This window comes from Cynocephalus volans, chromosome 3 (genome assembly GCF_027409185.1).
Source record: "Cynocephalus volans isolate mCynVol1 chromosome 3, mCynVol1.pri, whole genome shotgun sequence".
NCBI classification, from domain to species: domain Eukaryota; kingdom Metazoa; phylum Chordata; class Mammalia; order Dermoptera; family Cynocephalidae; genus Cynocephalus; species Cynocephalus volans.
Window position 1 is genome coordinate 170,328,436 of NC_084462.1, and position 16,117 is coordinate 170,344,552.

At 41.6% G+C, this 16,117-nt stretch overlaps 1 protein-coding gene across 7 annotated transcripts in view; it reads right to left on the reverse strand.

Annotated features, from left to right (window-relative positions):
• The window catches only part of TTC7B (tetratricopeptide repeat domain 7B), a 267,108-nt gene that overhangs the window by 136,536 nt on the left and 114,455 nt on the right, over positions 1-16,117 (reverse strand). For all 7 annotated transcript variants that reach the window (XM_063088953.1, XM_063088950.1, XM_063088949.1 and 4 more), the window contains one exon: positions 4,565-4,643. In XM_063088953.1, coding sequence (XP_062945023.1) covers positions 4,565-4,643 — 79 coding nt within the window. The remainder of the gene's footprint in view (positions 1-4,564; positions 4,644-16,117) is intronic.

The window sequence follows — 16,117 nt, forward strand, 5'->3', positions numbered from 1 at the left end:
TTGAGATACTTTCCATCTATACCTAACTTATAGAGAGTCTTTATCATGAATGAATGTTGAATTTTGTCAAATGCTTTTTCAGCTTCTATAGAGATGATCATATGGTTTTTGTCTTTTGTATCACATTTACTGATTTGCATGTGTTGAACCAACCTTGCATACCCGGGATGAATCCCCCTTGATCATGGTGGATAATTTTGTCTATGTGTTGCTGTATTCTGTTAGCTACTATTTTATTGAGGATTTTTGTGTCTATATTCATCAAGGATATTGGCCTGTAGTTTTCTATTTTTAACATGTCCGGTTTTGGTATTGGGGTGATGTTTCCCTCATAGAATGAGTTTGGGAGAATGGCCTCTGTTTCAATCTTTTGGAATAGTTTGTAGAGAACTGGTATCAGTTCCTCTTTGATGGTTTGGTAGAACTCTGCAGTGAACCTATCTGGTCCTGGGCTTGTCTTTGTTGGGAGCCTTCTGATAACAGCTTCAACCTCTTTTACTGTTATTGGTCTGTTCAGATTTTGCATATCTTCTTGGCTCAGTTTTGGTAGTTTGCATGTGTCCAGAAATTTATCCATTTCCTCCAGATTTCAAATTTGTTGGCATATAGTTGTTTATAGTAGTCTTTAATGATTCCTTGTATTTCTGAGGTATCAGTTGTAATATTACCTTATTCATTTCTAGTTTTTGTTATCTGGGTCTTCTCTCTTCTTTTCTTAGTTAGCCTTGCTAAAGATTTGTCAATTTTATTTACCTTTTCAAAAAACCAACTTTTTGTTTTATTGATCTTTTGTATCTTTTATCAGGTTTCTGTTTCATTTAGTTCCGCTCTGATCTTCATTATTTCTTTCCATCTACTAACTTTGGGTTTGGATTGTTCTTATTTTTCTAGATCTTTAAGGTGAAGTGTTAAGTTGTTTATTTGCCATCTTTCCATTCTTCTGAAGTAAGCATTTAATGTGATAAATTTCCCCCTTAGTACTGCTTTTGTAGTACCCCACAGGTTTTGGCATGATATGTCATTATTTTCATTAGTTTCAAGAAATTTTTAGATTTCCTGTTTAATTTCTTCTCAGACTCATATGTCATTAAGTAGAATGTTGTTTAATTTCCATGTGTTTGTATAGTTTCCAGAGTTTCATTTATTATTGGTTTCCAATTTTAATCCATTGTGATTGGAAAAAATACATGGAATAATTCCAAGTTTTTTAAATTTGTTGAGACTTGCTTTGTTAGCTAACATGAGGTCTATCCTAGGGAATGTTCCATGTGCTGATGAGAAGAATGAATGTTCTGAGGTTGTTGGATGAGTGTTCTATAGATATCTAACAAGTCCAACTGATCTAAAGTATTGTTTAGATCTGTGTTTCTCTCTTGATTTTTTGCCTAGATGATCACTCCAATGTTAAGAGAGGGGTGCTCAGGTCCCCCACTATTATGGTGTTAGTGTCTATCTCATTCTTTAGATCTAATAGTGTTTGCTTTATAAATCTGGCTGCTCCGAAGTTGGGTGCATATATATTTATGACTGTTATGTCTTCTTGATGGATAGATCTTTTTATCGTAGTGAACTCCCACAGTTTTTGTTTGTCTGAGAAATATACTATTCGTCCTTCATTTCCGAACGATAGCCTTGCTGGGTAAAGTATTCTTGGCTGGCAACCTCTGTCTTTTAGTATTTTGAATATATCATCCCATTCTTTTCTGGCTTTTAGGGTTTGCAATGAAAAGTCTGATGTTAGTCTGATTGGGGCTCCCTTATAGGTGACCTGCCACTTCTCTCTTGCAGCTTTTAAGATTCTCTCTTTGTCTTTGAGTTTTGCCAGTTTGACTATAATATGTCTTGGAGAGGACCTTTTTGGGTTGAATATGTTTAGGGATCTTTGGGCCTCCTGAATCTGAAGAACTGTGTCTTTCCTTATACCTGGGAAGCTTTCTGCTATTGTTTCACTGAATATGTTTTCAATGCCATTTCCTTTTTCCTCCCCTTCTGGAAGACCCATGATTCAGATATTTGAGCGCTTAAGGTTGTCTGTTATCTCTCTTAGATTTTCTTCAATTTTTTAAATTCTTTTTTCTTTTTTCTGGTCTGCCTGTGTTAATTCAAATAGCCTGTCTTCAAGGTCAGAAATTCTCTCTTCTGCTTGTTCTAGCCTGCTGGTTAGACTCTCTGCTGTGTTTTTTATTTCATTGAATGAATCCTTTAGCTCCACAAGCTCTGCTACATTCTTTTTCAGGGCATTGATTTCTTTGTACATTTTTTCTTTCAGGTCCTGTATATTTTTTTCTCATTTCATTGTGTTGTCTGAGTTTTCCTGTATCTCATTTAGTTTCTTTAGAATTGTTGCTCAAAATTCCTTGTCAGTCATTTCAAGGACTTCCTGTTCTATAGGATCTAGAGCTGGAGAGTTATTATTTTCCTTTGGTGGTGATGTACTTCCTTGATTTTTCGTATTTCTGGTATCTTTCCTTTGGTGTTTAGTCATTGTGGCAGGGGGTATCATCACTCCATCCTGACGTCTGGCCTGGATCCTGAAGGGACTGTCAATTCTGGGCAGTGGGGACTAGCCTGGGCTGGGGGTCCCAAGGCGCCTGCCTGTTCCAGCATGGCTGACTTGAGGCATGTGGGCCTGGTGGTTCTTGGGCCTCTCTGGGTGGCAGAGATTGGCCTGGGCTGGGGGTCCAGCCAGATGCTAGGAACCATCTACTTTGCCATCTTGACCAGAAGCCCCCATATTTAAGCAATTTTGAAAGATTGGGTTTTTTAATGTGCTTTTAAGACAATTATGAAAAAACCTGCCAATTTAATCAGTTACTTTCACTGTACTTCCAAATCTTGGAAGAAGCTGTTTATGCTGACCAGTTGAGATGTTTTATGGAAAACTGGGTGTAGGTCAATTTGAGAGAAAAGATAACTGGCGATGAGTTTTATCCACATTCTTGCAAGTTTTTTTGCCCTAAAGAACCCTAAAAATTGAAATGCTTTCTTTGAACTTTTAAAGGCACATCAATATATAAGTATACATTGAAGGCCAAGTGAGTTCTTGCTGGTGGTGGTGGTGGAGTGTGGAACTGCTCAACTTGTCTCACCCTCGTAATCCTAGGACAGCCTTCAGCTTAGCCATCTGGCCCCATGAGTTATATGTCTACATCCTAAAACTCTGGAGACACCAAAAATGAACTTATGACTTCACTTCCCATGACATGAATCTCTCAGCCTTGACAAACTGATTACTCTCCCACAGCATTTAAAAGGTACATGATAATGGGAGGACAACAGCATGGAAGACAAAAGAAATTGCAATCTCACGTGCAGTTGCTACATCAGTCGTGACATGCAGCTTTTGCTTAGCTTCTGGTAAGACCAGGCCTTCACCTAAACACCCAGTGGCTATGGCTCTACAGGGAAGACTACAAAGGTATATTTAAAGAACCTCCTTGGACAGACAAGTGAAAGAATTAAAAAGGGAGAAAGAGAGTAACAGGAGAGCCAAGCTGCTGATCAATCAGTTAATTTGACTATCATTTATATTTCTCTTCTAGGTTTTATAATTAACATATTTAGCCAAACAACTAGTACCCCTCAGAATCTAATCTGTCTGGGTTTTCGTATGAATTGCTCTGTGTGGGTTTTGGTATGAATCATAAGCACACAACCAACCCCTTCAACACACTGGCATCCAGGAGGGCCTACATTCTACCTGCCTTATAGGATACATTTCTTATGTTTTGAGAGCACATGAAAAGATGCTAAGCATCATTAGCCACCAGGGAAATGCAAATGGAAACCACACGACAGCACCACACACATTATGATGGCACAACTAAAATGATAACAGCAAGTCTTGGTGAGGATGTGGGGAAACTGGAACCTTCATAACAGCCGGTGGAATGTAAAATGGTGCAGCTGCTTTGGGATACAGTCTGACAGTTATTCAAAATGTTAAACATAGAGCTACCCTATGACCCAGTAATTCCACTCCTAGGTATATACCCAGGAGAAAAGAACACTTATGTCCACACAGAAACTTGTACATGAATGCTATGGCAGCATTATTCAGAATAGCCCGAAAGTGGAAATAAACTAAATATCCATCAATCAATGAATGAATAAATAGAATGTGGTATATCCATATAATAGAATACTGTTCAGCAATAAATAGGAAAAAAATAACTGATGCATGTTGCAACGTGGAGGAACCTTGAAAGCATTATGCTAAGTGAAGGAAGCCAGTCACAAAAAGACCACATATTATAATCCTGTTTACATAAAATGTCCAAAATAGGGAAATTCATAGAAACAGGAAGTAAATTAGTCATTGCCAGGGGCTGGGGGAAGAGGAAAATGGAGATTGACTACTAATGAGTACAGGGTTTCTTTGGAGGGTAATTAAAATGCTCTAAAATTGAATATTAGTGACAGGTGAACAATTCTGTGATTATGCTAATAACCATTAAATCATACACCTAAAATGAGTGAATTGCTGTTCATAAACATATAGATGTAAATATACACATGTGACTACTGTCCTAGTGGCCTCAGCCAAGTCACTGGTGACACTTACCATTCGCAGGTTTTGTGTTGTTCTCGTTTCCACTGCTCTGAGAATCTCTCTAAATCTGCCGACTCCTCTTGTCAAGTTCCTGTGTGCACACAGAATTTGACAGAGTTTCTATCTGGCGTGTATTAATATTCAATATTTCACACACATATTTCAATGTATTTCATCTACATAAAAGCTGTTGGCTAGATTTTAAGCAAACAGTTATTCTGCACATGTCTATCCATCTTTGGTCAACTCTGAAAAATTTGACCTAAGATTGATGGTCTTTTGCGTTTTCTAACCCCAATTAAATTTTCTCAAGAAAATAAAAATATGAAAATCAGTTCTGAGGCCAATACAAAAAACAAACTATATATCTCATAAGAATCTATCTTCAAACTTACAGCGGTTCTGTGGAGTAGGACTGTAATCTATATTTTTATTTAAAAGGTGGGTGGGCACACTGGGTAAGGGGTATAGGAATATCAGCAAGGCACTGTATACAGTGTGGTTAAAGGCATCTTGCTGCAATTTGTATGGGCAGGAGAAAGATAAAAGGTAAGAAAAATGAAGGGCTCTACCAAGCAACCTACCCCGCATCTTTGAGAACATAAATCACATCAAACCAAACCTCCTCGCAACCCAGCACTGACAAAAAGAAGCAAAGGATCAAAGGCCCCATCTGAGATGACAGTGAGTGAGTGACAACTGGAACCCGAATCAGAACACATTCATCTCACTGCCCCACACACCACACAGAGACATATTTGGTGACACCTTTCATTAAGGGACAAATAATTCCTTAGCAACATCCTGGTCAATACATCCAGCCCCCACTTGTTGTCTTCTCTGAAAGCTGTGCCCCGCCTGTTCAGCTGGGAATGCCTCCCAGCCGGTGCCTTTACATTGAGAGCTGCCACCACCTATGACATAATTCAATGATATTTATAACCTGCTCATTAGAACACATCTCATCTTTCCAAAAAGCCACAGAGTAGGTCGGTGGGTACAAACCTGTCAGCCAGTCTCTAAAGGCTGTGGCAGATGCTCTAGGTATTTGGCTTTCTTCTTGGATGACATTTTAAATTGCACAAAGGTATTAAATCAAATTGAATGTGAATTCTGTAAGTTACAAGCACTCACGAGGGCTATTAATTCACACCTTATATCTACATGACATCCCAGGGCTCTCATTCACAAGAACAGCCCCAGAACTTTAAGAATATGCTTTATTGGCATAGGTACATAAATACGCCCATATTCCTCTCACCCACACATATCAGATGGTATCAGATTAGAAGCTTTATGGTGGCATAAAAAGAGAAGCTTGTGCTCAGGACTCCAAGCAGCACTAAAGGAAATCTAACAGAGACATAAATAAAAATTTGGTAACAGGCTCTGGGACATGCAACCTGCCCTGCTTTCCCTTCATTTGTTTTTATGGGATCTGTGTCCACAGGCGACAAAGGACATTTACTTTGTACTGAAGCTCCGTTCTCTTAGGTGACATGGAGGGAAGGAAATAGCTCTAGCTAAAAAAGGGATGAGTATGAAAATGGTCGTCTAATTTTATTCCAGAATCACTGATTAAGCTCCTACAATGTACAAAAGGAACGGCATTTTGGACTATATGGAATAAAGATACGACTGAGGCAACATAATTGGAAACCCTGGTAGAAAGAGTCTAATTTACCAGGGTGGAAATTAGGCCTTGAATAAGCAGTATCAGACCTCAGTATTGTAACTTAGGGAAGGCTACAAATAGGAACTGTTCGTTCAGAATGTCTTCTATGCCTTCCTTACAGAATGGGCTACTTATACAATTACAGAAGCACAGAATTTTCTAGCTATAAATTATCCAACACAATCTGGTCCATTGTGACACAGATGTGAAAGGGCTTGCTCAGATTCACAAGCCTAATGAGAGACAGCAAGCTGGGAGCTTTCTACCATAAGCTATTACCTTCCTGGGTAAAAGAAATGTAAGCTCAGAAACAGCAGTGTAACTCTAGAGGAAAGAACAGTCTGTGTTTTGTACCATTAATATGCAAATTACTTCATACATATACATAACATAAATTCGACATGTTCCAGTGATGACAACTAATACGATATTCCTAGGTACTCGTTGAAAATTGGAAGGAAAATCCATTGGCCCACGTGAAGAAGTCCAGTGTCAGAAGGCAATGCCCTCGGCTGCCTAAAAAGGTAAATGATGGATAGAGAAATTCAACTCCCCTTCAAGGTGCAAGACCGATTCCTCCCATGCAGGACCGAGGCCCTCTGCTGGAAGAATGGAGGAAGTCTCTGTGGCTGAAGGGTGCCACACATGATGAGGCAAAACCAGCAACTGGGTGCCCACTCCCAATTAAGCCTTTGAATAATACAAGTTCTTCTCACACTGTTTCCAGTTTATTACTGGAGAGAGTTGATGATTCAGAAGCAAATTCTTCATCAAGCTGGGAAGAATCCTGCTTGTAAACAAAGAATTCACAGTGACTACAGAATGGAGAAGTCCTGAGGCTGTGGCCTATTCAAATGCGTGTGGCACCCTGGAAGGACAACCATGAGGCTGATCCCTGCCCAAGCCAAGATCAATCTGACAGCAAGAAAAGGGACTGGAGGCGAAAGACTGCACATTTTAAATATTAGAAAAGGAAAAAAGTGCCCCAAATGCAAAAACACATAATTCTCAGCAAATCCTATACCATTCAAACTTTTTTTTTTTATTTTTTGGACCGGTAAGGGGATCGCGACCCTCAGCACAGAGTGGTCTACACCATGCTCAGACAGTGAACACACCGGCCATCCCTATATAGGATCCGAACCCGCGGCCTCGGCGCTACCAGCACCGCACTCTCCCAAATGAGCCACGGGGCCAGTCCTCAAACATTTTTTAATCACGTAATTTTATTCAACTAATCACTTCCATTGTTGCCATGAGAGCAGGAAAAAAACCACATTTTTAAAAAGCTAGATGGAGAGTCATAACAGAAAGGAACCAAAAAAAGAAATTAACTTTTAAGAATTACATTCTAAATGCTATGAAATGACCCAATTTAAGGGAAATAAACAAAACCCACACGAAGCAAAACCTACATTGCCTTCATCTCTCTACTCTATTAGTTGTTCTTAAAATGTTGAGACCCATTAAATATCTAAAACGAACTGTTGCTTAAAATCTCTACTCTAAAATGAAGACAAGAGAGCCAAGGAATCTCGCTGGTTTTGAGGGTTTCCACAGGCATTGACATTCAGTCATTTATTCCATTTCAACACCCTTGACTGAGAGAGTGCAATGATGTCAGAATTCATTATGGTAAACTATTCTTGAGACGAATGTTCTTGCCAGCATCCGAGCAGCAGGCACTGGTGAGCTGTCAGACCTTGGGGTTCATCTCCTACACTTTGCTTCGCAGACTTCCTGAGCTGGGTGCACTGCCCTCCACGTGGAACAGTTCAGAGCAGCTTGGCTACTATCAAGGAGGAAAGGGCCTTGAGCACCAGCTGCTTGCTCAGCCTGACAGGCAGGCCAAACCCTGCTTTCACTCACCAATATCACTGTCCCCAAACCATTAGGGAAAGCTCAGGCAAGTATCCCAAAGGCCTGTTCTTATCCAAACCTCATTTTCCAGTTGGCAGAAAGTGAAAGCCTGCCACTTTTCACAGGGACACATAGTGCTCCTCCCTGACCTACTTCCATCTTTTCTTCCCTCCTTCCTTTTCTATCTGGTTCCATCCTCCTCCTGCTGGACCTCCTCCTTCCAGGGCTTGCCTGCTGGTCCTTAGGTCAGTGCAGAACATTGCTTCCTGAGGGTCACTGCTGCCCCCACAGCCATCAGGACCCCCAGGGAGGGCACTAACTTGCCAGCACTTGCTCTGGCTCCCCCTTGGGTCCTGCAGCAGCAACTTACAAGGCTGGTCTCTGAAAGTTACATTCTGTAAAGCCTTATAGCAGCACCTGGTTTTGTCCTGTTCTGTTCTACAACCCTGAATGACATTCTCAGGTCTTCGATATTGTCACCTGTCCCTCTGTATTATCAAACCAAGGGAGAAATGCACATAGGAAGGAAGCCAGAGCTCCAAAACCATAATGGGAAACCAAGGCTGTGAGAAACTGGGGATTTGAGAACCATTTCAGCTTGCGACGGACGGTTGTCTACTTCAATGCTGAGCTCAATACACTTTTTGGATATTTCTCCTTTCACATCTTGGGATTAGGGTTGGAAAGGACAATTCCTCCCTTTAACTTGCCCTTCCAAATTATCTTCTGACCCCATAGTTTGACCCAGGCACCAATACATTTAAGTTCAATATCACCAGTAATTGTCATGCAAATTCAAAGTAGTGATGTGAGTAAGACTTTTCATACTAGATGTCAAATTCCCGGGTAATAAGGAAAAGGAACAACTGTTAAAGTAAATTCAATATTTTTTCTCTGGTGTGGTTGAGAATTTTATATCTAAAAATCAGTTACAGAACAAGTCCACATAACATTTGGCATTTTCCCATGTTCTTTCTTATCAACTAGCACTTCTGAAACTCTTAAGCAGTAGGTTATTTCAACAATTATTGAGCACCTTTACATGTCAGGTTCCAGGCTGTTCCCTGACGATACAGTGGTGAACAAGGGACACTACCCCTGCTTCTGAGAGTTTAGACGGCTTCACATTCCCCACAAGAATGTAAGCCCCTCAAAGACAGAGATCTTTGTTTTGCTCACTGACATAGCCTCAAACAGGGCCTGGCATACAGGAATCACTCAGTAAATATTTGCTGAATGAATGAAAGTCAGAACCACTGTGAGTTGAATGAACCAAGCTCACAAGGGGATGCATTTCCCACCTGTTTCCTGTCCATGAGCACAGACTGGCAGGCAGCAGAGCACCGCACTCCCTTAGCTAGAATACGTCCCACAGGCCCTCAGTGGTGTCCCTCACAGCGTGAGGGTCTCAGGGAGCAGCACTCCTGCACGAAGTGACGTGCCTGGGCATGCCCAGCCTAGCAGCTTCCGGAAAGCTGTGTGGATAATGAGGATTCTTAGGTTTTTACAGAAACCTTCCAGGCATGGCAGGAACCCTTCCCTGCCCTTATGTCTTCACACACTCTCCCCTCTCTCTGTGAAGGGTCCTGGGAACTCTTAGCTGTCCTTTAAGACCCAGGGCCAAGGCCACCCTTGGGAAACTTTTCCTAGTTTCCCCAGGAAGAGACAGGCACTGCTTCCTGAGTGCTCCCAAAAGTTTGTACATATTTTGAGCCTAGATAGCACTTGCCACACTGATTTCATTTGAATTTACATCTGTCTGCCAACTAAACCGCTATCATCTTGAGAGTGAAGGTCCTCTGTGTACCTACCTCTCCTTGTCCAGGTACCCAGCAACACAATAAGCCGAGCACCCCCCAAAGAAAGAAACGGATGAACACAAGCTTATATTCTGAAGTCCCTTTCCCCATCTCCTTGCTGAAAAGGGTTTTTGTGATTACCAAGGGGACAATTAAAGCAGATACTTCTTACATCATGAGATATACCCCAACAGTATTCCGGACATTGTCAACCACTATAACCCTAAAAAACCAGAAATGGTAATACCATGTATCTTCTAGGTCAATTGTTCTTAGTTCTCAGGCTTGAGAATGGCTTCCCTTTCATTTATATAACCCTTAGTATCATCTATTTTGAAAAAATATGGAATCAAAACCAGATATCCAGGTCTGGAAAGTGGAAGAAGAAAAAGACATCCTTCACAGTCCAAAAGGACACTTCTGGCCGGCTGTCAGGAAGCTGTTTTTCCCGGGCAGGATTCTAGCTTCTCCCTCTGTACACGCTCTTCAGCTCATATCCAATGACATGCATTTGTGAAGACAGATGGCTTTCTGCAGTCAGGGGCCAGGGATCAAACCCACAACCTTGGCCTCATTAGCGAAGGACTCTCTGATCAACAGGACGAGCCAGCTGCAGCCTAGATATAGTGACGGAGGGTGTGACAGCCATCCACGCTGGGATGTGAACAAGCAGGCGAAGCTTCCGGATGTCTCATTTCAAACCTAATGAGAGTTGTACTAGGCTTAACAACATTTTTTGGACTACCTCAGCAACTAAGGCTTCCTCGTGACAAAGGCAGAGTAAATTATACATTTGGTCAGCCAGCCAGGCAGTCCAGTGAGGAGGCACTATGTACTGGGCAGAGCACTAGGCACCAGAGACGCAAAGTCACGTAAGTCACAGAGACCTTTAACAAGTCAGGACAGGGACACACAGACAAGTCCTTCCAACATGGCGTGCAAAAGGCCTATAAATGAAAGGTGGACAGACTGCTACGAGAGCCCAGGTGAAAGAACAGCTCACCTTCTACCTGTCGCTTTCCACACCCCCAAACCCCAAGTCTCTGAGGAAATATGAAATATGGAAAGGTTTGCCCCATCTTACATCCTTCTTCCTTTCAACATTTGGGAAGAGTCAAAGGATGTCAATCCTTATTCAAAATATATGAGTGTGTATGTATATGAGAGAGAGGCAGGGGGAGAGGGGAAAGAGGGGGAAGAGAGGGAGAGAGGGAGATGGGGGAAGAGAGAGAAAGCCTACTATGTACCAGGAAAGGAGTTGGCACGACGAACGCAACAGTGAGCCAGTCAACAAATGAGGTTCCTCATGAACTTGTATTTTAATAATGCTCAGTTTAACCCTAGAAGCCCAACAACATCCAACAGATACTTGGACTCCTCAGTCTAAGAACACTTTTAGCAAACTAACCAGAATTTGCCTATCATAGCAGAACTGTCCTTCAAAATATTCACCTGGGAATCTAAACATTTGTCTATACAGTATATGTAAATTTAGAGAGACAAAACAGAGTTGTGGTTATCTATCTCCCAGTCAATTTACAGCATATGAAAACCTGCACTTCTTTGGAGTCATTCAATTTTAAAGAAAAAGAAGGTATTCCCCAGTTTGATTCATTCATTCACTATTGAAAGCCCACCCTGTCCCAGGAACTCCCCTACTAACTCACAGGTCTGGCCCACAATGACAGAAGAAAACAAGTGATGTCAGGTGAGGACAGTAAAAAACTCTTTCTCTGGAGGCTCTGTGATCACTCTTTTGGGAAATAATGGTGCCATCCTCTAAGAGTGCTGGTGTCCTTGCAGGGCAGGGGGCGGGGGTGCTGCAGCATCTCCACCAAGGCCACAGGGGTAGAGGCAGGAACAAAAGTAACCCTGACGAGGAGGGATAGAGGGGGGTTGGCAAGTGAACCCTTATTGTTCCATCTCAGTCAGCACAGCTAACATGTGGAGGTTGTTCTGAATTAATCAAGAAGGGCCGGACCAAACTCAAAATGTGGACTTGGGTGGTGAACCACCAAGGTTTTATGAGCCTGAAATACAAAGTGGAAAAGACAAAAGCTCAGCATCATCACAATTTACTTCCATGCAGAGAAGAGTCTGCTCCAGATCCAGCCAACTAGAAGACAGGCACACCCAGCCCAAGGAGAGCAGGAGGAGCTGGGCCCCCATTGGCGCACCTCATAAGATGGGGCTCAGCTAATTCCACAGAACACTGATGAGCACCAGGCCAACTTCATACTCATTTTAAAAGTCAGTATATAGCATAGAAGAAAGACAATCTAGAGGGCAAAAATGTTCTACTAACAACATGAGTTCAAACATTAATCAATTCTAAGCAGCAAAGTCACATAGCAAAAGAGCTTTTGATCATCCTGTTTGTCCAGCCAATTGGGCTGTGTAGAAAGGCAGAAAGGACATAGGGGGAGGAAGGACCTTCCAAACGTACTACCAGTACTTGAGCCAAAAATTTAAGTGCAAGGAGAAGAGCGCACTGTTCACTTCCATTTCAATTGGCAGAAAACGGAAGAACTGCATTTCCAAAACAACTGTGGGGACAACATTTCAAAGCTATGAGAAGTGATAAAAAAAAATCCAAGGGAATCACTGGAAAGAAAATAAAAAGATCTTTAAATGTACAGAGGTCTGAGCAGCTTCGGGAGCCAAGCAGATGTCAGAGGTGGGTGAAGAAAGGGTGCAAGGAGCACCCGTGCGGGCAGTGCTCAGGCCCAGCCCTGCCTACAGGAATCCAACTCAAAACCATGCCAGGGAAAGCCAAGAGGCAAGGGAGGGTCTTCACCGTACATTGGTAAATAAAAGCCATGACTGTTTTTTCTTGAGGAAACAAATAAAGCAGTACGAGGGATTCTCATACGCTCTCGTGAGTCATGCCAGATAACTTGCTTGGGCCTGGGAAAGGCTAATAAGTTGGGGACAGTGAAGAAGAAAAGGGCAAAGGCTGAGGATGATCATGAGAAGAGGAAGGACAGGAAAGGAGAATGGAATGTGAGATATCCGGACACATGGCAAAGGGAATAAATACCAGATGCTAGGCGTACACTGAGAGAAGGGTAGGAACTGGGCAGGAGGCTTCACCTTGCCCTTCCTCATCTACAAAGTGAAGCTAATACCTACTTCCCATGCCTGGATTACATGGCACCTGGAAATCTCCAGTGCTCAAATCCACATCAATCCTCCCACTCCCCAACCATTCGCTACCTCCTATCACCCACCATCTGGTTCTTCACACCACACATAAACATTTACTGGGTAAAAGCCAAAAGCAGCCACTGGTATGTTTTCGAACCTTTGTTTTAACATAGAACAGTGCAAAATCAGAACTGATTTCTATTATATGATATATCAAAATTTTCTTCTCAATTGTAGTTTTATACATGAGAAAGCAGAGGCTCGGGAAGATTAGGTAACATGCCCACGATCTTACAGCCCACAAACAGGAGAGCTGGAACCTGAACCCAGGTCCTATCTGATTCCAGTGCCCAGAAAAGTTGAAGATGATTCCTGTCATGTAGAAGCCTGCAAACAAACTGGAAAATGTGACTGACTTCCATGACACAAAAACAAACGTGTCACAGAGGCAGGAGAGCAGCAAGGAAAAGCTCAGAGCAGCACAGGCCAGGTGAAGTCTCTGTACCTAGACATACTCAGCTCCAAAGAAGGGGGTAGAATTCATGGTCCCTCCCAGTGGGGGTGAGCGACAAAGGGATACCAGAGAATTTCTGTTGAGTGTCTGAGCTTCACAGCAGAAACAGAACCCGGAAGTAAGAAGGTGTCAGGTGAAGAGGCTAACATTGATAAGATGATGGTAATATAGAAGTGGGTCTGTCCACAAGTCACTAGGACACGCTTCCAAAGTAAATTCTTTCATCATATAGCACCTCATTTAGATGGCTCTTCCCGGTCAGAATTTACAACCACTCACTTAGATGGTAAACTCAGATTAACCTTTGTGTATCTACAGAAAAAAAGGTTTGCTAAGCACATTAGCAGGGCAAATGTGATCTGTGAGGAGAATATTTAATTTGCCCAGGGGAATAATCTATTTTCAAGCCCCTCTAAGCCATCCAGAAGAGCTGCCATTTGCCAACAGACCACTGACAAGATAATTAAAAATTACTCTATTCTGTCATCATGAAAGTCCCCATTAGACTTCTGGCTTCTGCAGGACAGAGGCTGGGTCCCCACATGCTAGGATAGAATAAGACCCAGCTATATACCTACTCACAGGGCTGTTGTGAAGATGACATTAGATCTCAGCCACTGCTAAGTGGATGTCAGCCATGATCACCTTCTTCTTCTGAGATGCTACTAACTAATTCCATGCCATCCCCCAGCCCATAATTCTGGATTGCTTTCCCACCAACCTAGTGAGGCAAGCAGGGATTCATTATCCTCAACTGCGTTCTGGAAACTGAAGAGAGGGAAACTGAGTCCTGGAAAGCGAAAGGGTGAGGCTAGCCCAACAGCTCGTGAGTGAGTGGCTCAGCCAGGACTTGAATCCCGGCTTCTCGGATCCCAGTACAAGGAGCACTGCTCTGACCTCCACTAGGCACTGGTCTACCCCATTTTTTATTTGCCCTTCAATTCTTTTTTAACTTTTTTATTGTATAAGATATAGATACAGAAAGCTACATAAAACAAATACATTGCTTAGGGGATTATTATAAGGCAAACACCCTTGTAACCACCACACAAGTAAAAAAAAAAACCATTGCCACTCACCCCATCCTAATTAACAGGCACCTCCATGCAAAAATAACAACTACCCTGACTTTTATAGTAATTGCTTCGTTACACGTCCTTGTGGTTTAATCACACAAGTATGTATCCTTGCTCTACAGTTTAGTCTTGCCCACTTTTTTTTTTTTACTGGGTAATTGTTCAAAATTTCTCTTGCTTTATATGTTCTCCCTCTATCTCTTTCTTTCCCTTATAATTTACTGCTAAAAAAAACTGAACCGTTTGACCTGCAGAGTTTCCCACTGGCTAGAAATTTCTGCACAGTCATGGTACAGTTCAATATATTCCTCTGTTCTCTGCGTTTCCCACAACTTGGCAGCTGGATCCTGAGGCTCGATCAATTCAGGTTTGATCCCCTGGCAAGACTTTGGCAGTGCTATAATTTTGTTCTGATGTTAGCAGCTTTTGATACTCAATGCTTAGATGCATCAATCCACTGCCAGTTACAACATGGGGAGATTCTGATTCTCTCACTGCATTTTCATTTATTAGCTGGAATAATTTTATAAGGAGATGTTTCCCTTCATCTAATATTTGGCTTTCCAGTGGCTTAGTACCTACAAGGGTTCTTCAAAAAGTTTGTGGAAAAATAGAATTAAAAGATAATACGAACCTTTCCATGAACGTTTTGAAGACCCCTCACATATATAGTAAAATGTTTAATTCTTTCCATTTATTTTCTTAGTTTTCAAGATACTGAATTAGAACTCATAAATTTAAATGTATTTGATGAGTCTATTGCAATTTTTATCCTTTTTGAGATTCAAATTGTTCCATATTTGGTCTGAGTCCTTTTAACATGACCTAGAAATCTTTGATGGTTTCCTTGCTATCTGGATGTATGTAAAGATGTTCCTGGATCACCTTAAACATTTCTTGTCCCAGAACTGGGATGAAGTTTCTTTTACTGGAATATGATATTTCCAGATCATAATCTAGCAGCTAGGGAGGTTCACTGCTAATGGATCAGTCACCAGGGCCAGACCTTTTCTCTTTCTCTTTCTTTCTCTCTCTCTCTGTCTTACACACACACACACACACACACACACACACACACACACACACACACACACACACACACACACACACACACACACACGTATAATATATGGGTATATATATACACATGCATACAAACACACATATATACATACATACACACGTGCATACACACATATACATGTATAGTATATGTGTGTATATAGACACATACATGTAAATACATATATATACACATACACACATACAAATATCTCATGATTCCACACTGATATTTCCAATTCAATCATTCATATTCAGAACTACAGTTTTTCCATGATTACTTCTATCTTAAATCTGTTTTGCCTTTCTCCCATACCAAGAATCCTGGTTCTCAAGAACATAAGGGATGACAGAATTAGAATATTCTGTAACTATTCAGTTGCTTTATTGCGTGTTATACAAGAAAGTTTCAGAATAGATATACTAGTAATA